The 27,846-nt window shown below is 50.2% G+C and overlaps 1 protein-coding gene across 2 annotated transcripts; it reads left to right on the top strand.

Annotated features, from left to right (window-relative positions):
- The first annotated feature begins 397 nt into the window (after positions 1-397).
- On the top strand, positions 398-15,744 carry ACP7 (acid phosphatase 7, tartrate resistant (putative)). 2 transcript variants are annotated; one of them, XM_037030802.1, is made up of 13 exons: positions 398-644; positions 1,783-2,081; positions 6,953-7,153; positions 7,738-7,920; positions 8,779-8,902; positions 9,135-9,197; positions 9,299-9,413; positions 9,520-9,627; positions 9,715-9,772; positions 9,873-9,940; positions 10,032-10,103; positions 13,357-13,494; positions 14,823-15,744. In XM_037030802.1, exons 2-13 carry the CDS (start codon positions 1,961-1,963, stop codon positions 14,886-14,888), a joined length of 1,317 nt encoding a protein of 438 aa, XP_036886697.1. In that variant the 5' UTR covers positions 398-644; positions 1,783-1,960; the 3' UTR covers positions 14,889-15,744. The 2 variants fall into 2 exon arrangements, with proteins under 2 accessions (XP_036886697.1, XP_036886696.1); XM_037030801.1 differs by lacking the exon at positions 398-644 and adding an exon at positions 781-1,059.
- Positions 15,745-27,846: the final 12,102 nt, after the last annotated feature.

The following is a 27,846-nucleotide window of genomic DNA, read 5'->3' as shown; positions in this document are numbered from 1 at the left end:
AAGTAATTCAACCATAGTAGTGCTTTTAAAGTTCCGTGAAGGATAAAGTCCAACATAAGGGCTCATGAGGAAAAGAGCACGTGTTACTGTACCACATACTTGTTTTAAAACATTCGTGTATCTGTCACCAGACTTCCTGCTGCGCCAGGAACCCCCGAGCTTTGGGGCAAGCCACTCCCAACCCTCCAACCCATCACGGAGGTTAGCACATTCTCGGTTGCTTCGTCCTGGACCCCAGGGCGATTTCTGGAGTTCACGCATTAATAGTAGAAATAACAGCTGATTCTTATCCACCTCTTACTCTGGGCCAGGTGCGTTCTCTGCATGAAATTTCATGCGTCCACAGGTTTAATCCTCACGACAGCCTATAGTACCACGTATTGTACCATTGTCACCTTCCTTTTATACATGAAGAATCCGAGGCCCAGCGAGGTCGCGTAACCGACTGGGGCGCACAGCTCGGAAGCTGCACAGTCATCCTGGATTCTGATTTTGCGTGTTCAGCATGTCGGGCCAGTCTGGGGAGGAATCGGCGGGTTTAGCTCGCTGAGGGAGCGAGGTGGAAGGAACTGAGAGGAAGACGAAGCCGGCACGACGGGATGGGGGAGCCCCCGGGTCGCAGGCCTTGGTGCCGGCACGCCTGGGTACCGGGTACCGTGGGATCCTCCGAGGCCGGAGCTGCGGCCGACGTCCGCACGCTGGGGGCCCCGCAGCTGCGGGCAGGGACGTCGTGGGGCAAGGGCAGCCTTACCCGTCCGGGCGCTCACCTGGTGGCCGACTTGGAGGAGGCAGCGGCGGCGTACCAAACTTTTCTGGGTCCTCCTTCTCACGCCCCGCCCTGGGGGGCGGGGGGCGGGCGGGCGTGGGGCACCCAGGACCGGCCGGACCTGTGGGACCCGGGGCCCCAGCTGTCTGCGGAGCCTGTCACCTGGAGAAGCCAGGCTCTTCCGGGGCTGGGACGGCTGTGGGCGGCGGGATGCCTCGGCGCTGCAAACTCATAAATACTGCAGCCGCACTGGTGGCCAGGGACGTGCGTGCGGGCAGTTGGCGCCCTCGACGGTGAGCTGGGCACAGGGAGGGCGCCCCCCCGCCTCAGCTCCCGGCCTCCCGGCCTGGCGGGTCCTGGGGAGGGGAGACCTGACTGGCGCTGGCAGGGAAGGGCTGCGGAGAAGGGGGGTGGGTATGCAGGTGGAGATGGGGTGGGGGTGCAGGTTGGGGTCACAAAGCCAGGATGGGGTGCTGGAAGGGGGATGGTAGAGAGGATGGAGCCGCTCCAGGTGGGATGGACTTCTGGGGGATCTGGGGACCGCACGGAGAATTGAGGTCACTGAGACCGAAATAGAAAGCTGGAGGCTGGAGCGCAGTGATGAGGTCCCTGAGGGCAGGGCGGAATGCTAGGGATGCAGGGAATCAGGTAGAAGACACTGGGGTTTCTAAGAGCAGGATGGAATGCTGGGGTGGGCTTGCCAAACGTCATTTTCTGCAGGAGCCCCCATCCCACTCCCAAATGGGAGCGGGAGCTGCGTTTCAGAGCCAGGGCTCCGGAGCTGGGACCTCCTGGGTTCCAACACTGGCTCCCACGCATCTGAGCTGTGCAACAACTCATCACTGGGTTGCTCATTTTCCTGACCTGTGCTATGGGGCCGCTGATCACAGTGGCCACCACACAGAGGAATGCTGTGAGGCTCCCGGGACGTCATCTGTGCAATGTGCTTAGCACCCAGTGAGGCTCAGAGAGGGTTGGCTGCCAGGTAGTGATCATTATTTTTGTTTGCTTGCCAGCATCTGGACGACCAGTTCCCTGGAAGACCTCCCTACCACGCTGCGTCCCCCCCAGTGACTTTACCTGGTGTCTCTCCATTCTCCTTCCTCCGGGCCCCTCCTACTGTCTCTGACCAAATCTGATCTACTCCTGCCCAGCCCCCACCCCTCCCCCTCTCTGCACCCCACCCCCTCCACTATGAGCCCCTGCCTTCCCTGCCGGTCCTGTTGCTGCCTGCTCCTGTTTTTCTCTCTGGGCATCCAGGGCATCCCACAGGATCCCAAAGCTGCCCCCGAGCAAGTCCACCTGTCCTACCCAGGTAAGTGTGACACCTCCTGGGGCATTTCCCAGGGAGGCCCGTTGGGGTGGGGTCTCAGGAGCCCCACGCTGATTGCTGTGGGACCCTAGTCTGGTGGCTGACTCTTCCTGAGCCTCAGTTGTCCGCATCTGTTAAATGGGAATCACAAGCAGCGGAGCATCTGGCTGTGTGGGAGAAGATTCTGGAGCCCGGCCTCCAGTGACCACTCTCCAAAGGGGGCTACTGTGGCCCGCGCTCATGGTATCACTGCTCATCGTGCTCCCACGAGGCTGCCTCCTGACCCTCGGTCACGAGGTGGTGGTGCACTAAATGGTAGGACCCAGGACTCTGAATCCTTTGCACCCAGATTCCCTGGGTTTGAATCTCAACTTTGCTATGTAGCCTCGGGCGCACGACGTAACTTCTCTGGCCTCAGCCTCCTCATCTGGACAGTGGGTTGATACCACTGTAACCTCATAGTGAGGGATAAATGCCATATTACCTACAAAGTGGCAAAATGAAGCTTGATGTGTGGCAGGTGGTCTCATGTGTGTTTGTCTCAGCAACGCTTGGCACGGCTAAAATTATTGAGAACCTCAAAGAGCTTTAGTCTATGTGAGTGATATCCATAGTGTTTGCCATATTAGAAACCAAAACTGAGGCATTTAGAAATATTTTTTGTCATTTAAAATGAACAGTAATAAACCCATTCCGTATTAAGGTAAATGTTATTTTTCATGAAAAATAACTATACAAAGAAAAGAAATCTAGTAAGAAGAATGGCATTGACTTACATCTTTTTAAGTCTCTTTAATGTCTGGAGACAGTCAGATCTTCCTCACATCTGCTTCTGCGCCAGCCTGTTTCAATATGCTGCTTTGGATGACATACGTGGAGAAAATATGGTCTCATGCAGACACGTGCTTGAAATAGAGGGGGATTTTAAAAGGAGTTTCCAATAATTGTGGCTGTTTCTTTTCCACCAAAACCTGAATCTTTTCCTTCCTTCCTTCCTTCCTTCCTTCCTTCCTTCCTTCCTTCCTTCCCTCCCTCTTGCTCCCTCCCTCCCTTCCTAATTATTTTAGCTTTTTATTTTGAAATAATTTTAAACGTACAGAAGAGTGGCAAAGATGATATAGTTCCTGTACCCCTTCACCCAGCTCCCCTTAGTGTTCATCTCTTTTGTGTCCATGGTACCATGGTCAAAGCTAAGAAATGAACATGGGCATCACATTACTAACTAAAACAGGGATTTTTTTTTTCCGGACTTCACCAGTTTTTCTGCTAATGTCTTCATTTTACCCCAGGATCTGCTGCAGGATCCCCTATTGCATCTAGCTGCCATGTCTCTGGTCCCCTCCTATCTGTGACACTTGCTCAATTTGTCTTTGTTGTTTGTGTCCTTGACCCTTTTAAGGAAGATAATTTCTTTTTTTTTAAAAAAGATTTTATTTATTTATTTATCTTTAGAGGGGAAGGAGAGGGAGAGAAACATCAATGTATGGTTGCCTTTCATGTGTCCCCTGCTGGGAGTTGGCCTGCAGGGAACCAGCCTGCAACCCAGGCATGTGCTCTGACTGGGGATCGAACCGCGATCCTCTGGTTTGCAGGTCCGTGCTCAATCCACTGAGCTACACCAGCCGGGGCCGGAAGATAATGTCTTAAAGATTAGTTGCAGGGTGGAATCTGAGGCTGCGTGAATAAACTGGCTTTGGTACTTGCTAACCAAGTGACCTTGGACAAGACACTTTGCCTGGAGGCCTCTGTGAAAGGAATAACACTAAGATCTGTATCTTGGGGCTGCTGTGAGAATCCAGCGAGATCACAGCTGGCCTTCGGCCCACAAAACGACAGTAGCAAATACACTCTGACTAGTGCCTCAGTTGGATAACACAATGAACCTCATTTTGGACTTGAAGCTGTAGGTGCTGTTGTTACTCCCATTATACGACGGGGTGAACCGAGGCTCACAGGTGAAGAGTCTGCCCTCTGGGTCACCCAGTCTGCAAGCTGAACCTAAGCAGCTCAAGAGCCATGGTGTTGGTTTTAAAACGTTAAATTTTGTGCTGATTTTAGATTGAACAGAAATTCTGCAAAAATATTACAGTTTCTGTATCCCCTCACCCAATCTCTCCTGGGTGTGTCTCACCTAACCATGGCACTGTGACTGACGCCAGTTTCCTGGGTGCGATGCCATTTATAAGCTAAACTACAGACCATGTTAGAATTTCACCAATTTTTTTTTCATTGATTTAGTTACTCAGTAGTTAGTCCTGTCTCCTCCAAATCTGCCAATTTCTGTCTTTCCTTACCTTTTGTGATTTTGACATTTTTGAGTACTAAGCAGTTATTTTGTAGGATATCCCTCCTTTGGGGTTTGTCTGATATTTTCTCATGATTGGAACTCAGTTACGTGTTTTTCTGGCAAGGCGACAATCAGTGTGATGCCGCATCATTCTTATGTCGTGGCGTCATGGCTTACCGCTGTTACTGGTGATGTTAACCGTCTTTGCTTAATTCCTGGGCTTCTCCACTGTAAGGTTCTTATTCTTTCCTTTGTTGTTAATAAATATCTTGGGGAAGATTTCTCGGGACCACAAACATTGTGTTTCTGTTGAAACTTTTGCACGCTAACTTTAGTATCCATCAGTGAATCCTGTCTGTGACAATTACTAGTGTGGTGTTTGCCTAGTTGTGGATTTGTAATCTTCTAATTCTCTAATTACCCTGAGGCTGTTCTCCCCCCTTTATTTATTTATTTATTTATTCATTCAATTATTTATTTATATCACTATGAGCTCATGGATATTTATTTTATTCCATGGGTTAAAATCCTGTATTATCATTATTTATTTATTTAATTTATCTTTAGAGGGGAAGGGAAGGACAGGAGAGAAATATCAACGTGTGGTTGCCTCTTGTGCGTCCCCTGCGAGGAACTGGCCTGCAACCCAGGCATGTGCCTTGACTGGGAATCGAACCAGAGACCCTTTGCTTCACAGGCCCGTGCTCAATCCACTGAGCTACACCAGCCAGGGCTGTAACTGTTTTCTTTAACGTTGATAAACCTAGTTCCCACAATCTCCAGCACACTTCCTCACTTGTTCAATGCTAGTGGAGGCACGAAGTGGCTTCGGAGTCGTTCGCCGTGTCCCTGTGAGAACACTCCCTGGGCGACGGCACCGCACGCAGCCCTCTCCCTCTGTCCTCTCCAGGGCCCAGTCCGGACTGCTTCCCACGTTGCTTTTCTTCCCCGCCCCTTCAGTGCGGTTACTTTATTCATTTTCAAATATAGTTTCAACCATTTGTTAGTATTTGTATTCCATACTAGCTTCTCCTCACACCCTGGGTAGTTTTGTGGGTTTGTTTTTGGGGAGTATGAAGGGAATACGAAACATGACTCTAAAATTCTAGGAGTCAGACTTTTTATCCAAAAAAGGTAGACTCCGAGAGGCATCCTCCCTCCTCAGTCCTACTACCCCATTTCTCCTCGTCGTCTACGCCTTCCTTTCTCATCCATCCCTTGTTACCAACCCGTCTCTGTAGCTTCTGGCATAGCCTCCCTGTATTTCTTTTGTACAAATGAGCACATCCTTGTGTTTCTTTATTATACTCTCCTCCATGCAGAGTAGCTGACTATACACACTTGCATGTGCTTTGCTTTTTGCATTTTATGTCCTGGATATCACTCCATATCCCAGAGCTCCTAGAGCACATCCCCTTTCTCTCTGACAGCTGCACAGCGCTTCGCTGTGTGCGTGTCGTAGAGCTGATTCGGTCACTCTGCGGCGTGTGGGTGCTCCCGCTGCTTCTGGTGTTTTGTGGTTACACACAGCGCCGCAGCGTGTAACCTCACGCATGTGCATTTTCGTGTTGCTAGAGGAAGAACTCGTGCTCTTGACGTTACACTATACTTTGCAATATACTTTTAAAGATTTTATTTATTTATTTTAAGAGAGAAGGCAAGTGAAGGGAGAAAGAGAGGGAGAGAAAGATCAATGTGTGGTTGCCTCTCATGCACCCCCTACTGGGGACCTGGCCCTCAACCTAGGCGTGTGCCCTGACTGGGAATCGAACTGGGGACCCGTGGTTTGCAGGCCAGCAGTCAATTCACTGAGCCACACCAGCCAGGGCTATCTCATATTTTTAAAATCGTGGTTTGGTTGGTAACTTTAAAGGATTTGGAGTAGCCATGTGAAAGTCTGCTTTTGTATATCTATCTATATATGCTCCTGGACATTAAAAAAAAACGCCATATAAAGATTGACTCTAGAAATGGACAGATCTGGTGGCACTGGGCCTGCTTCCTGCATGGCAGGTGTCAGCAGAGCTGAGTGATGGCTGCCCCTTTTAGACCCGGCAGGGCCTGCAGTTTGCCACACTCCCCACAGCTCCCTACTGCCTTACTCCCTGCAGCTGACCCTTTCCTCCATTTATGTTACCTAGCTGGCCTCCAGACATTTGTTTGAGTTGATGACCCCTGAAGGATATCATGTATGCAACATGTTCGGCACAAGGCCTATACATAGTAAATACTGATATTAATAATAATAGTATCCATTCACTTTTATACCCCTAACGTGCTATCCACTGTTTCAAGTGTTTTACCTATTACTTATTAATCTATGCCTCATCAACCTTATAGAGTAGGTACTGTTATTATTCCATTTGACAGATAAGGAAACCGAGGCTTACAGAGGCAGTGACTTGTCCAAGGAAAGCACAGCTTGGAAACGGCAGAGCTGGGATTGAACCTGGGAAGTTCTGCTACCTGTGTCCTTAACTCCTGAGTGTTCAGGACTTGTCAGTCGCTGCCCTCGCTCTCTCTGCGCATCCCTCCCAGCCCTGCCCAGGCGTCACTGCTCAGTCCCACTCTGTTCCTTTCTGCCTAGATGAGCCGGGATCCATGACTGTCACCTGGACCACATGGGTTCCAGCCCCGTCCGAAGTGCAGTTCGGGCTGCAGTTATTGGGGCTGCTGCCCTTCCGGGCCCAGGGCACTGCCAGCCCCTTTGTGGATGGGGGCTTTCTCCAGCGCAAGCTCTTCATACACCGCGTCACACTGCGGGGGCTGCTGCCGGGCGTCCAGTACGGTGAGCGGGGCCCCGGCCCCGGAGTTGAGGGGGGAATGGAAGAGGAGAGGGAAGTGGAATTAGGAGCCGGCACTGGCAGGTGGCCCAGGCTGGGCCCCTGACTCTTCTGCAGACACAAGCCGGTTGTGTGAGACGCTGGCATGGGAGGGGTTGGGGACCTGGAGTGAGGTGGACAGAGGGGCATGGGTCAGACCTGTTCAGCCCCCACCCCTTTCCCTGACCGACGGAAGATGTGTGGGGGGGGGAGGGGGAGGAGATACACCGGGGACTCCCAGCTGACCGTGTCCTCTCCCTTCCCTTCAGTGTACCGCTGCGGCAGTCCTCGGGGCTGGAGCCGGCGGTTCCGCTTCAGGGCNGCAGGTGGCCCAGGCTGGGCCCCTGACTCTTCTGCAGACGCAAGCCGGTTGTCTGAGACCCTGGCATGGGAGGGGCTGGGGACCTGGAGTGAGGTGGACAGAGGGGCATGGGTCAGACCTGTTCAGCCCCCACCCCTTTCCCTGACCGACGGAAGATGTGTGGGGGGGGGAGGGGGAGGAGATACACCGGGGACTCCCAGCTGACCGTGTCCTCTCCCTTCCCTTCAGTGTACCGCTGCGGCAGTCCTCGGGGCTGGAGCCGGCGGTTCCGCTTCAGGGCCCTAAAGAAAGGACCCCACTGGAGCCCCCGTCTGGCTGTGTTTGGGGACCTGGGGGCTGACAACCCGAGGGCCCTACCCAGGCTGCGCAGGGACACTCAGCAGGGCATGTACGATGCTGTTCTCCATGTGGGTGAGGCATTGGCAAGGGCATGCCTGGAGGTGTGGGGGGAGGGAGGCTGGGGTGGCAGTCATCCTGGGACTGTGGAGGGGACTGGGCAGGGCCCGAAAGGGACTGGGGACTAGTCTGGCTGTGCAGATGGTGCCTGGGGTGGCCAGACCGCCCAGTTTAAAACCCCTCGAAGTCACATCCTTCGAGCTCGGCGTGCTGGTTTCCTCCCCGCATTATTATTGTCAGAGCCCAGGCGAGTTCAGCATTCCCAGGACTGTTGTGGTGACTAAATCAGTCGGCGTTGTCTGGTATGCTGTGTTGGTCGTTATCACTGCTGTTGTGATTTGAGGAGACAGGGAGCCACTGAGACGTGCAGACTGGGGCTGATGTGGCTCAAAGCCACAGAGTCTGCAACTGGACTCCCAGGGCTTGCCTCCTGGATCCTTACTAACCTGCTGTGGAACCTCAGGGGAGCACTTGACCTCTGTGGGCCTCAGTTTTTCCACCTGAAAGGGGGATAATAATAACAACACCCACCTCAGAGGGTGTTTTAAAGACTCCAACGATCAAGCATGTAAAGCATTTGGAACTGTGCCTGGCATAAAACCAGTACTAGACTCTGGGTCTCCGCGTTGTTGCCCTGGGAGGGCCCGAGAGGGCAGGCAGAGACGTGATTGGAGCACAGGAGACCAGGGCCCAGGGACCGCAGGAAACACTTCCAAATGCGCATGCGGTGGGTGTGAGGTAGGGATTGGATCAGAGCCCTGGGATGGCCCAGCCCACACCTGGGCAACCAGGGCTCTCAGTTCTGGTGAGAGCAGGGCTAGGTCTGGGTCCTCACTCTCTAACCACCGCCCATGCCCGCCCCCCCACCCCCAGGAGACTTTGCCTACAACATGGACCAGGACAACGCTCGCGTTGGTGATAAGTTCATGCAGCTCATTGAGCCCGTGGCTGCCAGCCTGCCGTACATGACCTGCCCTGGGAACCACGAGGAACGCTAGTGAGGGCCAGGGGCCTCAGGGTGGGCACGGGCCTGGCCACTGAGAACAGATGTGTTCTTCTTGGTGTCTCACCTTAGCTCCTCATGCTGCAACAGCTCATTTGTGGTAGCGAGAGGAGAGGAGAGGGGGGATGGACTTCAAGCCAGACTCAACTTCCTAGTCCCAGGAGATGGGTGGGTGGGGCACCCAGACCCTCCCCCGCCCCCCAGCATTTTACTTCTCTTTATCCAGCAACTTCTCTAACTACAAAGCTCGCTTTAGCATGCCGGGGAACACCGAGGGCCTGTGGTACAGGTGAGCTGGAGAGGGGGCGGCTAGGGGACTGGCCTCCCTCCCCTGAAGGATGGGAGATGCAGCCAGACCCCATCTCTGACCCCTGCCCTTGGACCCCTCAGCTGGGACGTGGGCCCTGCACACATCATCTCCTTCTCCACCGAGGTCTATTTCTACCTCCACTATGGCCGCCACCTGGTAGAGAGACAGTTTCACTGGCTGGAGAAAGACCTCCAGGTAACCTGGGTGGAGAGCCCCTGTCGCCTCTTGGACCTGCCTCCCCTCCCCTCCCCTCCCCTCCCCTCCCCCGGCCTGCCCCTCTCACTCTGGCCTTTCTCTCTAGAAAGCCAATAAGAACCGGGCAGCCCGGCCATGGATCATTACCATGGGTCACCGGCCCATGTACTGTTCCAACGCTGACGTGGATGACTGCACTTGGCATGAAAGCAAGGTGAGGGCCCGCTCCCTGGGGGCAGGGTGCTGAGAGCCAGGCTGCCATCAGCCTGAGTCACCCCTCACCCCTGCTCCTCCTGCCCAGGTTCGAAAAGGCCTCTTCGGCAAGTTATTCGGATTAGAGGACCTTTTCTACAAATACGGTAAGTGACTGGGGGTGGGGTGGGGAGGCTCCCCGGCCCCAGGTTCCAGCTCCTACCTCTCCTGGATCTGGGGGCCTGACCCCCACTCACTCTGTCTCAGGGGTCGACCTGCAGCTGTGGGCTCATGAGCACTCCTACGAACGTCTGTGGCCGATTTACAACTACAAGGTGAGGCTCAGTCAGGGAGGGCTCAGGGCTGGTGTCTACACCCGTAGCGTGGTCTGGTGTGACTCACCCCTCTCCCTTGTCCCTTCTCCAGGTATTTAATGGCAGTCAAGAGATGCCCTACACCAACCCTCGAGGCCCTGTCCACATCATCACAGGATCTGCCGTGAGCAGGGCGGGGAAGGGTGCTTCTGACTTTTCTCTTATTTGGGGTCGAACCTGGACCAGCTGGGGTGCTGTGTGTTCCATAGTCACTATTGCTAACTCAGCCCTGGAGTTTAGGTACACCTAGAAACATCCCCATCGCACAGATGTGAAAACAGAGGCTCAGACAGTAAACTGCTCCTTCAAAGCCACAAGTTCAATAGATCGCAGGGGCTGGGGGCTTGCCCAGGTGGCACGAATGCATCCACGGACAGAGGGCTTATTGTTATTACTACTGTACCTGAACTCCAGACTATATTCACACTCCACCCTCTTCCTCACTGACGACCTTTTTCTCTTCTGGAATCCCATAGAGTATTTAGTTGTTGTGTCTTCTTAGGCCCCTCCAGTCTCTGACAGTCCCTTCGTCTTCCCTTGTCCTCACACATGTGCAGACGCTTGTGTTTTGGAGAGCGCCCTCAGTGTGGGTCTGTTAGACATTTTCTCAGGCCGAGACTCCGGGTCATGCATTTTGGGCAAGGCAGTCACAGAAGTGACATCATGTCCTCTCAGCGCTTCCTACCAGGGAGCGCACGCTGTCTCTGCGTCTGTCCTGGAGGTGCTTCTCCGAGGCATCGGCTTAAGGAGGTGCCTGCTGGACCCTTGCTCCACAGAGTTATTGTATCTCCCATTTTAATTAATGAATATCTTGGGGGAGATTCTTTCACACCATGAAGCTATTCTGTTTCTCCTCAAACTTCCACCTGCTCACTTTCGGCTGTCGGTGGGTCTTGCCTGTGACACTTAATACTGTGGTGTCCCCCTGGGATCTTCTATTTTTCTCATTCCTCCCAGATTTATTAGAATCCTCTTGGGAGGAAGAGCTGTCCCTCTGCCTCATTTATCTGGTTAGTTGGTTATTGATTTGTAACTACGTGGACTCGTGGGTAATTATTTTGCTCCGTGGGCTGTGATCCAATGCTGTTGCCTGTGTGGCTGTTCCGGTGGTGTCAGCTCTGGCCGTTGGGAAATCTCCGCGTTGGCCCCTGTCCCTTTGACAGGAGCACTTCTTACTTTTTGGCAGACTAAGGCGCTCCAGGATCACCCTGTAGTGTTTCCCTGCCCCCGACTGGGAATCAATCACTTCTGCAAGGAGAGAAGTCTTACATATTTACTTATTGAAACCCTCACTCGAGGATATGCGTACTGATTTGAGAGGGAGAGAGAGGGAGAGAGGGAGATACATCGATCTGTTTCCTCCCCTACATGGGATTGAACCTGAAACCTAGGTGTGTGCCCTGACCAGGGATCGCATGCACCTTTGGGTGTACGGGACAACGCTCCAACCAACCGAGCCACCTAGCCAGGGCAGAGAAAGCTTATTTTTTAAGCTGATTCTTACAGATTAGTAAGAACCTCTCATGATGAAACTTCAAGTAGTAGAGAGGGCAGGGGGTGAACACCAGCCAGCCACACTCCTTCTTACTCCCAGGCTCCGTGGTTCCCGCTCTTGGTGGCATTTTAGAATGTTCCCTGTATGTGCAAATGAGTAATTGTCCACACAGAAATGTGTTACTGCATCACCCTCTTTTCAAAACAACTTGAATCATGCTTCGTAACCTTGCAGCTCACAACCTTGGCACCTCTTAGAATGACCTGGGGAGGTTTTGAAACACCGATGCCTCGGCCCTTATCTAGACCGTGCAGGGAACCCTGGGGGGCGGGGCCCCGGCAGCACCTGCCTACCCCGTATAATAGCCTCATCTGGAGCAGGAAATAGAAGGTTATCGGTACCAGAGGCTCCTACGGCCTGTAGGTGATCGCTATTCTGATCTGTATTAGCATGGATTAATTTTTTCTTTCAATTTAAAATTTTGAAATGATGTCAGACTTACAGGAAAGTGGCAATAATCATACGAAGATTTTCCAAAAGTGAACCTTTACCCATACCTGTTTTAATCTCTCTCTTTATATATATGTGCATATATGCATGTACATATGTGTGTACACACCTTTTATTATTACTTTCAGATCCAATGAAGAATAAGTTGCAGAAATGATGCCCCTTTACCCTTTGGTCTATATTTCCTAAAAAAACAAGAGCATTATATTATCTCTCATCACTACGTATAATAATACAATTCAAGTAGTTAACCTTGATAATGTACTATTATTATCTAATCTACAGATCTCACTCAAATTTAGCCAATGCCCCATTTGTGCGCTTTCAGTCAAAGCAGAGAGATCGTTTTTTTTTCTGGCCCAGGATCTAGTCTAAGATCACATGTGCTGTTCTGGTGCCTTGCGTCTTTAGCATCCTTTAATCAGAAACGTTTCCTCGCTCTCCATTCTTGATGACCTTGAAACATCTGAAGAGTACAGCAAAACCCTTCCGTAGAATACCCTCAGTGTGGGTCTGTTTGCTCACGATCCGGTGGAAGTTACACCCTTGTGGTAAGAATACACAAAGGAGATGTGTGTTTTCAGGGCACACTCCTAGGAGGTGTGCGGTATCTCTTAAACCCCTTTAAGCCTCAGTTTCCCATCTGTAGATGCGGTAGGGACCCGTCTCACTGCTGCTCGGTGAAGGTAGTATTTGCCAGCCTCCCCACCATGCTCCTCCCTCCCCTTCATAATGAACAAGTATCTCCTAGAGACATTCTCCAACTACCCTGTTGTTCTTCAAACTTTCAGCACTAGTTTTACCATCTATCGATGATTCTTGCTTTACTCAGTGTTACGATGATGGCTGAAAAGTGGTGGTTTCTTTTGAGGTCCCTCATTCATCGGGCACTCTGCTGCAAGGACCAGCTCTCCCTCTGCCCTGGGTGCCCATGATTTTAAAAGATGTTCTTGGAGGGTCTGCTGAGCGGCGAGGGTCGGGACTCTCTGATTTCTTCTCTTCTGCAGTTGCGTTTTCCCTTTCGTGGTACAGCCTGGTCATGTTTCTATATTGCCCTGCTTTGCGATGGTGGTGCCATAATTTGCTTAACTGACCCCACAGATGGGCATTTGGGTGGCTCCCAGCTCAGGGCTTTTGCAGAAAATGCTGCAGTGCACCGTCTTGTGTGTCCATGCACTCTCTAGAAGACCTGCCCACTGGAAGCCGGGCTGGGTCAAAACACTCGATTGTGAACACGATTGAGGTCAAGTCTTAACTGACTCTGTCTTCCTTGGAGGCAGTAGGGCCCTGGCCCAGCAGGTTGTTTCTGCTGCTCTGCAGGTCCCCCACCCGCTCTGTACCCAACCCGGGTCTGAACGACTGTCTCCCACAGGGCTGCGAGGAGCGGCTGACTAGCTTCACTCTCTTCCCACGGCCCTGGAGCGCCCTGAGGGTGAAGGAGTATGGGTACACGCGGCTACACGTCCTCAATGGCACCCACGTCCACATCCAGCAGGTGTCTGATGACCAGGTCAGTGAGGGGCGCCTGAGCTGCCAATCTGAGTAGCCAGGCTCGGCGTGCTCTGGAGCCAAGGACTCTAGAGCTAGAGATCCTGGGTTCAAATCCTGCCTCTGCCACTTCCCAGCTAGATAACCTGAGGCAACTTACTTAACTTTGAGCCACAGTTGTCCCATCTGCAAAATGGAGACATTTAATAGTTTCTCCCTCCTAGGATTTTATGGGGGTTAAGTGACTTATTACGTATAAAATGCTTAGGACAGCTTCTAAAACATGGTAAATTCTATAGCTATTTGGCAACTTGAAGCAGGGGGAAGAGATAGATAGGTGGTGGGAGGTGGGTAAAGGAAAGCCACTTGCGTGGTCCTGCTGATATAAAGTTAGATGCACCCAAGTATCCATGGCTTACATTTCTTTACTGTTGTCACTATAATTTTGAAACAAGGATAATCACTGTGATTTGCTGAGCACGTATTGTGTATCGGGTGCTGGGCAAGACACTTTGTATTGAGGATCACCTGAACTGCAACAGTCCCATGCTGACGATTGTCTTTTCATTTTAGAGACGAGAGAACTGCAGCTCAGAGAGAGGAAGTAATTTTCCCAGGGTCACACAGCGGAGGGGGGGCGAAGCTGGTATCTGAACCCAAAGAGCACGCTCTTTTTTTTTTAAAGATTTTATTTATTTATCTTTAGAGGGGAAGGGAAGGAGAGAAGGAGAGAAACATCAATGTATGGTTGCCTCTTGTGTGTCCCCTTCTGGGAACTGGCCTGCAACCCAGGCATGTGCCCTGACTGGGAATTGAACCGCGATTGCGTGGTTCGCAGGCCTGCGCTCAATCCACTGAGCTACACCATCCAGAGCAGAACATGCTCTTTTCATTACAAGTAACTACCATTCTACTGAGTGGCACATGCACCAGGGGCAGGCTTTTGTATGTGTTATCGTCTTTGGTTCTCCCCAGTTTATAGAAGATGGAAGCGGGGCTTAGAGTCGGGGCATGTGCTTAAGGCCACACAGGGAGCGACTGTGCTGGGATTAAAGCAAGGATTTTGTCTGACTCCAGGGTGTGCTCTAATAGCAATAACCTGCACCCACACAGTCCCTGTCAAGTGCCCTTTCCGAATATCTCATTTAATGCCCACAACATGGATGAGCTACGTACTATTACTATCATCCCACCTGGCAGATAAGGAAAGCGGAGGCTCAGAGACATCTAGCAATTTGTTGGAGGTCACACAGCCCATCAAAGGCAAAGCTGGGATTTGACCCCAGGCCACCTGGCCTCTGAGTCTGGGCTTGCAGCCCTTTATACCTTTGCTGTTTTTGTTCCTTGCAGGATGGGAAGATTGTGGACGATGTATGGGTGGTGAGACCTCTGCTCCACCGGATGATGTACCTCTAGGGAAGGAGCAGCTCTCATCAGGAACCACCAGCCTTGCTGCCTTGGCTGATGTAACAGGACACTACCCAGGCCCAGCTGGGAGTCAGGGCTGGCAGGCTGGGGAGTCAGGGCGGGCCTGGACTCCTCTGCCTTCCTGAGGCCCCACGTGGGTGAATGCAGCGTGAGGGGGCCGGGCAGCTCTCCCCTCCTGGAGAGGCGAGGGTCCCGGCAGCTGTGCTGGAGGGCAGGTGTGGACACACACACAGACAGACTCAGGTGGGTGGCACGGCCTTGCCCCGCTGCATAGCACTGACTGGGCGAGGTGCCCACAGGCCTGGGGAATAAAGAGGCTTGTGGCTGTGGCTCTGTGGACTCTGCACTTCTGCTGGGGGTGCCCCCTGGGCTGCCCCTCTTCTGTCTGCAGGGGCAAGAGGCATCACCAGCCCCAACTTGCGAGGTGGGCACGGCCATCCAGACACCCCTGTTTAGCAGGTGGCAATGGTGACTTTCTCCCCTTCAGCCGGCCCTCAGTGCACCAATGGCCAGAAAGTGCTAAGAAACGTCCCTTTGTGCCACAGTTTCCCAGCCTGGCACTGACTTACCCTGGAAGCCGAGAAGTGTTAACACTGCCTCCAAGCTGGGGCGGCTAGCAAACCTTGGGTGTTCACAGACCTGCTGTTTTTCTCCCATTTTCCACTCCCCAGCCCCTGTTTCCCTTCTTCCTTTCACTATTCAACAGGTATTTATTGAGTGCCCGTCACGCGCCAGGCCCTGCTCTCAGTACTGGGAGACAGCCACGAACAGGCAGAGAGCTCTGCCCTAGTAAAGCTGGCATTCTACCCAGGCGACAGACAGCGAACCCAATAAATAAATAAACTATACACCGGTGTCGCTATTTAGTGTTAAGTGCTCAGAAAATGTAGGAAAGGGGATGGAGAGTAGGGGAGGAGTCTGAGGGAGGAGCCACGTGAGGAACCCCGAGGGCAGTGCTCCAGGCAGAGGAAAAGCCAGTGCAAAGGCCCTGAGGCAGAAACGTGCCTGCCCTGTCAGGGGATCAGTGTGGAGGCCAGTGTTTCTGGAGCAGAGAGAATAAGGGAAGATGGAGGCAGTGGGGAGATGGCGCAGATCGTCTTGGGGCTTGTGGGCCATCGGGAGGACTTCGTCCTTTATCCTGAGTGAGATGGAGCCACAGGAGGCCTCTGAGCTGGTTGACAAACATAATCTAACTCCAGTAGTTCTAGGCAAAGGCTGAGGCCTCCTGGAGGGAGGGCCTGGAGTCCCAACTCTGCCGGCTGACCTGGGTCTGTTCTTCCCCCTCACGGACACTGTCAGCCTGCCCACATCTTATTCCCACCCACTGCCACTCGGCCCAGGGCACCATGGCTCCTGGCAGTTTCTGGGACACACCAAGCTCTTTCTCACCGGAGGGTCTGTGCACTTGGTCCTCTGAGTGCCCTCTCCCCAGGTCGCCCCAGGCTGCCACCTTCTCAGCCCCAGGTCTCAGCCTTCCCTGAGAGCCCCAGCTAAAATCCCTGCAGTCACTCTGGGTCCCATCTGTTTACTTCGTTTCTAGCTCCTAGCATTCTGCAGTTCTCTCATTGGTTTGTTAACTGTTCATTGTTGACGTACCCTGCTGGGCAGGGGTCTGGGAGGGTGGAGACCAAAACCGTCTTGTTCATTCCTGGGTCTGTCTCCTCCACCAGCCCCTCCCAGCCCCTTCTCAGGCTGGGTCAGGGCCCTGGGCCCCACCCTTTCAGCCTTGCCCTTTCTGGGCCGTCACTGCCTGGGAGTGAGCCTGTCTCCACCACTGGACTGTCCGACCCAGGAGGGTGGTGTTCAGGGCTCGGTTGGGCCCAGCCCAGCACGAGACAGATGCTTAATAAATATTTGTTGCCTTAATGAAGGCTGCCACATGCCAGGCTCCAGGCAACACCAGGGACAGCAATGAATCAGAGCCAGTCAGGCCCGTGGGAGGTTGCAGGCAGGCAAGGAAACACGGTTACCCAACACGAGTGACGAGCAGTGAGAGCATGCCACGCAAGGGTGCAGCAAGCCCGTGAGGTTGGGGAGTCATCATTGCGCAGTGCGGCCAGACTGAGCATGCCCGGGACATGGGGTCCAGAGAGCAAAGGCCAGGCTCGGGAGCCAGGCGGGAACCGGGCTCAAATCTCAGCTCTGCCTCTGCCTCTGGCATGTGGAGCCGCCAGCCCGCTCTGAACCTCCGTTTCTTTATGTGTATCAGAAAGAATGGTCATACTTTGTGGTGTTGCCTTGGGAATAAATGAGGTGGAAAGCCTGGGTGTTGTCCTTGGCTCCTCTTTTTTCACGCCCCATATTCAATTACCTAGTACATTCGGTTGGCTTTGTCTTTAAAAATCTATCTAGAATTTGTCTCCTTCTCCCACCTGTAAGGCCCCGGCCCTGGGCCTGTCCATCTTCTCTCTCGCCTCCTGCCTGGTCTCCCCGCTCCTGTCCCCACCCCCACAGTCTGTTCCCCACGTGCAACAAACGGACCTGTGGACACCTGCGTCAGATCTTGTCCCTCCCTGGCCTCAGCCTTCTTGGGGCACCATCTCACTCAGGGGAAAAGCCAGAGTTCTCCCTGTGGTCCATCTCACATGACCTGTCCCCGACGCCCCCCTGACCTCATCTCCCACTAGTCGCCCTTGCCCTTCCTGCTTGGGCCACGTGGCCTCAGGCCGATCAGGTTACCCTCCCGGGCTGGCACTGGCTGTTCCCTGGGCCTGGGACTCTGCTGCCAGCTATTCACAGGGCTCCCTCCCACTCCTTCAGGCCTCTGATCAACATCACCTTTTCAGAGAGGCCTTTCCTGCTCACCTGTCCAAAACAGCATTCCACCCCCCACTTCCCATCCCCTTTCCCCTGCTTTGTTTTCCTTCAGGCCACTTGGACTTTGTGTACCCTTTATTTCCTCCATCGGAATGTGAGCCAGGGTGCAGGGGCTTCAGCGCCCAACACGTAGTAGTTGCTCATGGCAGTAGGTCAGATGAACCAAGGAAGGAGGAATACGTAAAATGCTTCACGCAGCACCTGGCGCTGAGGGAGCAGGCAACAAGAAGGAGGAATGACAGTGATTCAGGTGAATCAGATAAAGGCCCAACCCTTGGGGTTCCCACTGCTGGGTGTGCAGGCGACAAGCACGTCCTGCGGATTGCCACACCTGCGACATGTGACACGCATTAGAAGTGACAGGCGGCAGAGCTGGAGACCCTGAGGCTTCTGGGAAACAAAGCCGAACAAAACTTTTGGAGGCTACACAGTGGCCTGCCTAGTAGGGCTGGGATGAAGGCTCCCAGAGCGGGCAGCCGGGCCCAGGGGGGAGAGAGCTCGCCGGGTGGCTGGGATCTGTGCGGAGACAAGCGGGGGAAGCTGCAGGTGTCTGGCTTCGTTTATTAACATGTCTTATTTAGGAAAGCCCTTTGTTTCTCTGATCAGTCCGAAACGGTTTCTGTTGTGTATAGCTAAGAACCATGAGCCCTGGCCAGTGTGTCTCGGTTGGTTGGAGTATCATCCTATAGCTGAAACGTTGTGGGTTCGATGCCTGGTCAGGGCTTATAACTAGGTTGCCGGTTCGGCCGCCAGTCTCGGTGAGTGTGATCCCTAGTCTGGGCACCTGTGGGAGCTAACCAACCCGCTGGTGCCCTCCCATCCTCTGTCTCTATAAAGCAATGAGAAAATGTCCTCGGGTGAGAATTAAAAACAAACAAACAAACAAACAAACAGAAAACGAGAACTGTGGAAGACCTATGCACTTACTATGATGCAAGTGCGGGAAACAGTGTGGTGGCCCAGATGACAATTTTCCCCTTCTGAAGCTTACATTGTACCCAGGTTGGTAAAGAAGAAGCCCTGACAATGAGCACACCATCACATGATAATTCCAGTGTGGGATAGTCCAGAGTTGCTTTAGACACGGTATCCAGGGAAGGCCTCCCTGAGGGGGTGACATTTGAACCAAAAGATAGGGAGCTGGTCAAAGCAAAGACCTGGAAGAGTGATCAGACGGAGGGACCAGCAGTTGTCCAGGCCCCCAGGCAGGGCTGAGCCTGTGTGTGTGAGAGACAGCCATGAGGCCAGGGTGGCTGGCGTGGAGGGCGTAGAGTTGCCAGGCAAAAAAAAACACTGGCGAATTTACCCGGGTGCCCAGTGAAATGTGAATTTCAGATAAAGGATAAATACAGTAAGTGCATTGCAGATATTGCACGAGATACACTTATCCTAGAAAATGACTTGGAGTGTGTCTGAAATCCGATTTTCATTGAACATCCAGTATTTGTACTGGCTAAATTTTTTACTGCAGTCCTATGTGGGAGCAGGACAGAAAGTGGAGGGAAGTGGAACGCTGCGGACGGAGAACATGGAGCAGACAGAACTTTCTGCGGCTCCCACATGCAGGGGACAGCACGCTGGGGGGCGGGGGTGGGGTGGGGGGGTGGGCTACGCTCCGGAGGCAACGCCCCCTCTTCCCTGCCAGGACCTCCTTCCAAGTCTTTGCTGCAACATCTCAGCAAATTAAAAAAAAAACAAACGATAATATCCTTATTTTTCCTCAGGAGAGAAAATAACACTCTCATTGTTGAAACAAATCCAAACCCTGCAAAAATAAATAAATAAACAAAACCAGAAATTTCCCAGCTGTTCCATTACTCACAGCTTCTAACTTTGAACATTTTAATATTTTTTCTTATAACCCTTGATTATTAAAAAAATGTAGGTACTCTCATGCCCTTGTCAGCAACGCGTGCACTGAAGTCTGAACTATACACAGAAGAGAATGTCATGGCCCCCCATGAGGATGGTATGTGAACTCATGAAGTGGTCCCTAGGGCAATATGTCCAAATATTGATTGAACATGTTGTACACCTGAAAGCAATATAATGTCATACATCAATTATATCTCAATAAAAAAAGAAAATACTATTATATGATGTGGGTGAGTTTGTAACCTGTTTTTCTTTCCCACATAAATTAACATGGGCATAATATCATCTCCATTCTGTTTTTTAAAAATTTTTAAGCATAAACATTATTTCTGAAACAGTTTTAGATTCACAGAAAAATTTCAAAGATAGTACGGAGTTCCCAGAAGCCCCATAGCCAGTTTCTCCTATTATTAAAATCTTCACCTCAGTAGAATTCATTTGTTACAAGTAAGGAACCACTATTGATACATTATCCTAATTTAAAAAAATTTAAGTATATTCTATTGATTATGCTATTACAGTTTCCCAATTTCTCCGCTTTATCTCCCTCTCTCCTGCACCCCCTCTCCAGCATCCCCCCCTTAGTTCATGTCCATGGGTCGTACATATAAGTTCTTTGACTTCTCTGTTTCCTATACCATTCTTAACTGCCTATTTTAGTGATACATTGTTATTAACTGGAGTCCACGCTTTACTGCACTTTAAAAGTGTTTAAATATACCCCTGGCTGGCATAGCTCAGTGGATTGAGCGCGGGCCTGCGAACCAGACGATCACGGTTCAATCCCCAGTCAGGGCACATGCCTGGGTTGCAAACCAGTTGCTTGCAGGCTAACTCCCAGCAGGGGATGCACAAAAGGCAACCATACATTGATGTTTCTCTCCCTCTCTCCTTCCCCTCTAAAAATAAATAAATAAATAAAATAAATAATGTTTAAATATAACTTCACTAAGATGGAATTTGGTACAATTAACTTTACCCTTTCCCAGGGCACAATTTGAGTTTCGACAGATGTACGTTCTATGAAGGAGTCCCCCCAGTCAAGATTCCGAATATTTTCCTCACCCCAATTTCCCTCCTGTCCCTTCGATGTTAATCCCTCCCTCGGTCCCCAGCCTCAGGCAATAACCAATCTGTTCTCTGTCACTAGAGATTTGCCTTTTCCAGAATGCTACCGGCAGAATCAGATACATTAGTGTCTTCGAAGCCCTTTGAGATCGGCTGCTGTCATCCAGCCTAGTACGTGTGTACCCCACCCTTGCCCTGTTCATCCATAGTTCTTTTTCATTGCTGAGTCTGGTCACCTGGCACGGATTCCCTGCAACGCACTTACCTGTAACCAGTTGAAGGACGTCTGGGGCTGTTTCCAGTTTGGGCCAATTATGAAAATGACTGCTGCGAATGTCCCCGTACACGCCTGCGTACACACACAGGTGTCGCTTCTCTTGAGTTCGTGCTTAGGAGTGGGGCTGCCGGGTGCTCCGTGTTCCGCGTTCTGCGGCTGCGTGGGCGTGTTCCATGACTCGAGCTCCGCCATCCCTTTATTTTATGGCATATTATTTATTTGCTCATGTGTTTGTTCTCTGAAAAAAGAGAGAAATATTCAAGAGCTAGGAGTCTAGACCCTGAAGCCCGGCTGCTGTGTGACTTTGGAGAAGTTACTAAACCTCTCTGTGGTTGTTGGCAGATTTGTCGGGTGCAGATAATGTTAGTGCATTGGGTGGTCGCTTAGATGAAAGGAAGTAGTAAAGGGCGGGCTATATCCAAAATGCTCAGTACATGTTTGTAGCTATCCTTTTTCAACCCGCTTGCCACACAGACGGCATTCAAAGAACACATTTATTGAATGAATTTCATCAGTGTTTAAGAGCATCAGCTCTGAAGTCAGTCTTCCTGGTTAAAACTCCAGCAAAGCTGCTTAGAGGTGGTGGGACTTTGCTCTACTTCACACCCTACTCCCATGCGTCAGTTTCCTCGCCTGTTAATTGAGGCTAAGAATCCCATCTCTAGATAACTGATGAGAATTAGGTAAAATCATGTACTGTTTAGAGATGTGTGGCATAGAGAGCAGTGAAAATAATTGGAGGCAACTTAAATGTGCCAGGATAGGGAGAATGTTACGTACAGTATACTACACCAACATTTTTACAAATGGTGATTAAAAATTTTTAAATTATATATTATTGATTATGCTATTACAGTTGTCCCAATTTTTCTCCCTTTGCCCTCCTTCACCCCCCTTCATTCCCTCAGGCAATCTCCTCACCATTGTTCGTGTCCATGGCTCATGCACATAAGTTCTTTGGCTATTCCACTTCCCACTCTGTACTTTACATCCACATGGCTATTCTGTAACTTCCTGTTTGTACTTCTTTTTTTTTAAGATTTTATTTATTTATCTTTAGAGGGGAAGGGAAGGAGAGAGGGAAAGAAATATCAATGTATGGTTGCCTCTCGTGCGTCCCCTGCTGGGAACTGGCCTGCAACCCAGGCATGTGCCCTGACTGGGAATCGAACCGCAATCGTGTGGTTCGCAGGCCTGCGCTCAATCCACTGAGCTACACCAGCCAGGGCCTGTTTGTACTTCTTAATCCCCTCACCTCTTCACCCATCCCCCTCCACACACCTCCGTCTGGCAACCATCAAAACGCTCTCCGTATCCATGATTCTGTCTCTGTCCTTGTTTGCTTAGTTTGTTTTTTAGATTTAATTGTTGATAGTTATTGTTCATAGTTTTGATTTTCCTCTTTTTCTTAAATAAGTCCCTTAAACATTTCATATAATAGTGGTTTGGTGAGGATGACTTCCTTTAGTTTTCTCTTGTCTGGGAAGTTCTCTATCTGCCCTTTGATTCTAAATGAGAGCTTTGCTGGGTAGAGCAATCTTGGCTGTAGGTCCCTGCTTTTCATGACTTTGAATATTCTTGCCAATCCCTTCTCACCTGAAAAGTTTCTTTTGAAAAATTAGCTGACAGTCTTATGGGAACTCCCTTGCAGGTAAGTAACTTTTTTTCTCTTACTGCTTTTAAGATTCTTTCTTTATCTTTAAGCTTTGGTTAATTATTATGTAATTTGGAGTGAACCTGTTTGCATCCATCTTGTTTGGGACTATCTATGCTTCCTAGACTTACATGCCTATTTTCTTCACCAAATTAGAAGTTTTATTTCATTATTTTTTCAAATAGATTTCCAATTTCTTACTTTCTCTTCTCCTTCTGGCACCCCTATGATGAGAATGTCAGACCTCCTGAAGTTGTTCCAGCTATTGCTTACACTATCCTAATTTTTTTGGATTCTATTTGCTTCTTGTTGTTCTGATTGGTTGACTTTTGCTTCTTATGTTCCAAATCGTTCATTTGGTTCTCGGCTTCATCCACTCCACTTTTGATTCCCTCTAATTTGTTCTTTTTTTTAAAAAAAGATTTTATGTATTTATCTTTAGAGGGGAAGGGAAGGAGAGAAGGAGAGAAATATCAATGTATGGTTGCCTCTCGTGAGTTCCCTGCTGGGAACTGGCCTGCATCCCAGGCATGTGCCCTGACTGGGAATCGAACCGCGATCGTGTGGTTCAAAGGCCCGCGCTCAATCCACTGAGTTACACCAGCCAGGGCTGATTCCCTGTAAATTGTTCTTTATTTCAATTAATGTATACTTCGTTTCTGACTGGACCTTTTTTATGCTGTCGAGGTCCTCATTCAGTTCCTTGAGCATCCTTATAACCAGTGTTTTAAATTCTGCATCTGACGGATTGCTTAACTCCATTTTCTTTAGCTCTTTTTTTGGTGTTTTGAGCTGTTCTTTCATTTGGGCTGTGTTTCTTTGTCTCCTCATTTTGGCGGCCTTGCTATCTGTTTATGTGTAGAGCTGCCTTTACTCTGAGGCATGGTAGTAGTGTGGCCAATTGTAATAGGGTCCCGTAGGGTCCAGTGGTACAACCTCCCCTATCACTCAGACTGGGCACTTGAGGTGCACCCTTTGTGTGGGCTGAGTACACCCTCCTCTTCTAGTTGAGCCTTGGTTGCTATTGGCAGATCAATGGAAGGGATTTACCCAGGCCAGTCAGCTGCAAGGACTGGCTGTGACCACTGACCACCAACTGACTGCCTGTGACCTCAGCCCTCTGTGGAAGGTCAGCTGTGCAGGGGCAGGGTGCTGGTTCTCTGACATGGTCTGTAGCTAGCTGTCCACTAGGTACACTGGGTGGTTTTCCTTGCAGTTTCCTAGGTGGTGCAGGCCAAGGTCAGGCCCGCCTGTGTTTCGCCCAGGGCCACCCTACCTGAGCTATAAAGCAATCTGAGATGACTGCTATTTGTTCTGGGCTTGGAGATTTCCAGGCAAAGACAAGTTGTGAATCTGACCTGGCTGCTGCTCGTGTTGGGCCTGGGCTCACTGAAACTAGCCATTCCTTGTTTGATAGGATTTAGGAAGTTGTGCAGTCTGACTCATGACCAGCCATTCACATGGAAAATCAGCTTGGGTGGGCCCGTAAATTAGGTGGGGTGGAGTCTGTGGGGATCTCCAAGGTGGGTCAAACAATGTTAGCCAGGTTGTTGGAGTCTTGGATAGGGCACTGGGTTGCCGGCTCTGTGGGAGAAGGATTTAGAAAAGGGACTAAGGCCTCTGCTCGTCTTGTTGCCAGACACTTCAGTTTCTCCCGGTGGTGTATCACTGGTGCCTTTTAAGATGTTCCCCAGCGCTGGAGCCCAGAGGGAGTGAGTCTGAGTAGGTGAGTCCTGGTTGTGTGTTCTTTAAGAGGAACTGCTCCGGGCTCCAGAAGTTTCTCCACCAACTCAATCCCTGCCAGTTTTTGCAGCCTGAAGTTATGAGAACTTAACTTCCTGGCACTGGAGCCGTGGGCTGGGGGGATCTGGGGTGGGGCTGGGACTCCTCACTCCTGTGATAGCCCTCCTGAATTTTTATCCACCCTGTGTGGGTGTGGGGCCAGCCTATTCTGTGTCTGCACCCTTCCTACCAGTCTGGATGGACGCCGTTTCTTTAATTCCGTAGTTGTCAGACTTCCATTCAACTTGATACCTGATGCTTCTGAGTGGTGGTTGTTCTTTATTTTAGTTGTAATTTGATGTGGGTGGTACAAGTTGGTGAGCCATGTTTGCCTATGCAGCCAACTTGACTGGAAGTCCTCCCCCAAATTTTTAAAAAGATTTTATTCATTGACTTTTAGAGAGAGGGGAAGCGGGTGAGAAAAACCTCAATGTGCGAGAGTTCAGTTTCCTCTCGAAGGCCCCCATCTGGGGACCTGGCCTGCCACCCAGGCGTGTGCCCTGACTGGGGATCAAACCAGCCACCTTCCAGTGCACGTAATCCACTGAGGCACACTAGCCAGGGCAGAAAAATGGGGATTTAAAAAATTGTTACTAAAAGAACACTAACAATAAAGAGCTGACGTTTATATCGTCGATATCTCTGTTATCCTTTTAGAACATTTTCTCGAAGTAGAGCGCTGTGCTAAACACCAGACAGCGTGGCTGGGTCTCCCGGTGAATGTCAGCAAAAGCCCGCCCCAGATCAGCATAGGAGTGGAGTGTGGGCGTGGCTGTTACTTGGTATCTCAGTAGCACTGATTCTAATATTTAAAAATATTTTGCTAAGAGATGAAAAAAGGGGATCGGTGTAATAGCGTTAAGGAACAAAATTCAACCAAATACCCTTGAGGACCTAATTGGCTTTATTAAGTGATTCATGAATCAGGCAGTGTTTTATCTAGCAACCAGAAGAGAACGCCAAGGAGTTGTATAAAGCGGCAGGTTTTAGCAGACCGGAAAAAGGGTGGAAATAAGAAAAGAGTGATTCTTTCAGGCAAGGTCACCTTCCCGTAGGGGAAGGCAGGGGGATTCTCAGCAGGCAGATTACCTCACTAGTGTTCAGCAAGAACTTCCTGCCTGATTGGTTCGCAGCTCCATTCACGGCAGAGGCTGGAGCCACAATTAGGTTAGTTATTAAGTTTTGGGTTGGTGACTGGTTTAGTGAAAGTAACTCCATTTGGGTTCTTTCTTTCTTTTTAAAAAAACAACAGCCATTTTATTAATTTCTTGTTCACCTACTCCATTAGTTCTTTTTTATTGTTTGTATGTTAAATTTGTGTTCCGGTCCTTTGCCTATTTTTCTGCTGTATGTTCACCTTTCATAGTGATTTCTAAATATGCTTTACATATAATGGACAAAAAGCTTTGTTCACCATTGATATATTACCACTTATCTCTTTCCTTGATGTATTGAAATGTGTCATTTTTATTAAGCTAATCCACTTCATTCGCCTTTCCTGTTTCCAGTTTTTGGGGGTCACCTCCTCACCACCTTCAAGAAGCCTTCTCTGGAGGTTTGTTGGGGCTGATTTCTCTTGCCCAGGGCCCCAAAGTAAGAGGGTCTGATCACCCATCCTTAGTAAGCCCTCGGAGCAAGTCTGTAGCTAGGATTGTTCTAGGGGTCTGATCTTTGACTGAAATCCCCATCTAAGTTATGAGAGCACTTTCTTAAACATGGGTTCTAGAGCAGAATGCCTTGCAATTTGCAGGCAGAGGCCGCACCTGGCCCTCCTCCCATCACTGTGACCTGAATAAAGTTCCGTCATCCGAGTTACTAGCCTTGCTTTCTTTTTTTTTTTTTTTAAACGGAAACTCTGTGAGGCATAAAGATTTTAACAGTGCACAGAGCCAAGGATGTTTAACGCTGACGAGGAAGGGTAAATGCCCTGTGAATGCTGGCGGGAGTGGGAATTGGATCCCTTTAACAATTTGGCGATGTGCGTCTCAGGCCGTGGGGAGGCAGCAGAGCGCAGTGAGTGAGCGCCTGGAGTCCGAGCTGGGGGTGAGCTCTGCCTCCGCCCCTTAGCTTGCGTGGCTTTGAGCAAATGCAGTTACTTCTGTGAGCCTCAGTTTCCTCCTCTGCGAAACAGGGATAGTCACAGCCTCTGTTGTTAGATCTCACGGTTTAGCACCATGGATAGAAATGCTGAAAACATGGAAACTGTTACTATTCTGATTCTGTTTAAAATTATAGGTGAAAGTCATTTCACCTATAGTCATCTAGTCATTTTTTTACAGAAAAAATGACTCATGCAATCATTTATTCATTCATTGCTTCTGCAGACATTAAGTAAATGCCTGTTATGTGCTAGACACTGTTCTGGGGCAGGGGGGATCCACTAAACATTTAAGAGAATCTCTGAGGAGATGGAATTACGATTCATCCAACCATACATTCAACAAATGTTTATTTTATTGAGCATCTACATGCCAATAATGCCAGGGCGCTGGGCATGCACAGTGAACAAAACACAAAAATCCGTTCTCTCATGGACCTGACATTCCAGCAGGGGTGACAACCAAAAATCAATAACTACAAATAGCTACTAATTAACTAGTATGCTAAAAGGTGATTTGAGCAACAGAAAATAAGAAGCAGACAAAATAGGGGATTTACTAGTATGTGAGAGGGACATTTGCTGCTGTAGTTAAGGTGAGGAGGAACAGTCCTGCTAATAAGGTGACATTGAGGTGGGGAGGGAAGGAGCCATAAGGATACGTGGGGGAGTATTCCAGAAAAAGGAAAAGTCAATTCTAAGACCTTGAAGTGGGAGAGCGCCTGATATTTCTCTGGAAGAGCAAAGTGGCTGGAGCCCAGTGAGTGAAATCGTAGAAGAGATTGCCCGAGTTTAGTTTCTGATTTCTGATGCGAGGGGTTTATTTTTATTTTTGTTGTATTCCCACACACATTAATAACTTTTAAAATTTTATTTAAGAGATTAAGATCAAATAGTGTCTTGGTTCCAGTTAGAGTTTCCGGACTCTGACAGAGGTCCATAACTAGGTATTTGCTTCCTGGGATCCTAAACCAGTTATTTAGCCCCTCTCAGCCTCAGTTTCTTTATCTATCTGCAAAACGGTTAATAATACAGTCGGGTTGTAGTGAGTATTCAGTGAGATGATGCAAGTAAAGCACCCAGCTGACAGTCCGGCAGATAGTAAGTAGGTGCTTAAGAACTGTTTCCCGTCCTTATTGCGCAATACTGCCCTCCACCTCCTAACTCCTTTCGGAGGAAGGTGGGAATGACTTACCAGAGAATAGTCATTTCCCCTTTAAGAACTCGAGTGGGTTGGGAACCAGCCTTCCCGCACCCTTTCCAAATTTCCCAATCCCGGCTTGGCATTTTCCGCCCAAAGGTCTCCGATTGGACAATCTTCACCAATCAGAGGCTGCAACGGGCTCTGCCAGGCGTCCAGCCCCGCCCCTGGGCG

The sequence above is a fragment of the Sturnira hondurensis genome, unplaced genomic scaffold (genome assembly GCF_014824575.4).
Source record: "Sturnira hondurensis isolate 20B ecotype Veracruz unplaced genomic scaffold, ASM1482457v3 Scaffold0020884, whole genome shotgun sequence".
In the NCBI taxonomy this organism is placed as follows: Eukaryota; Metazoa; Chordata; class Mammalia; order Chiroptera; family Phyllostomidae; genus Sturnira; species Sturnira hondurensis.
This window is presented reverse-complemented; position numbering and strand designations above follow the sequence as displayed.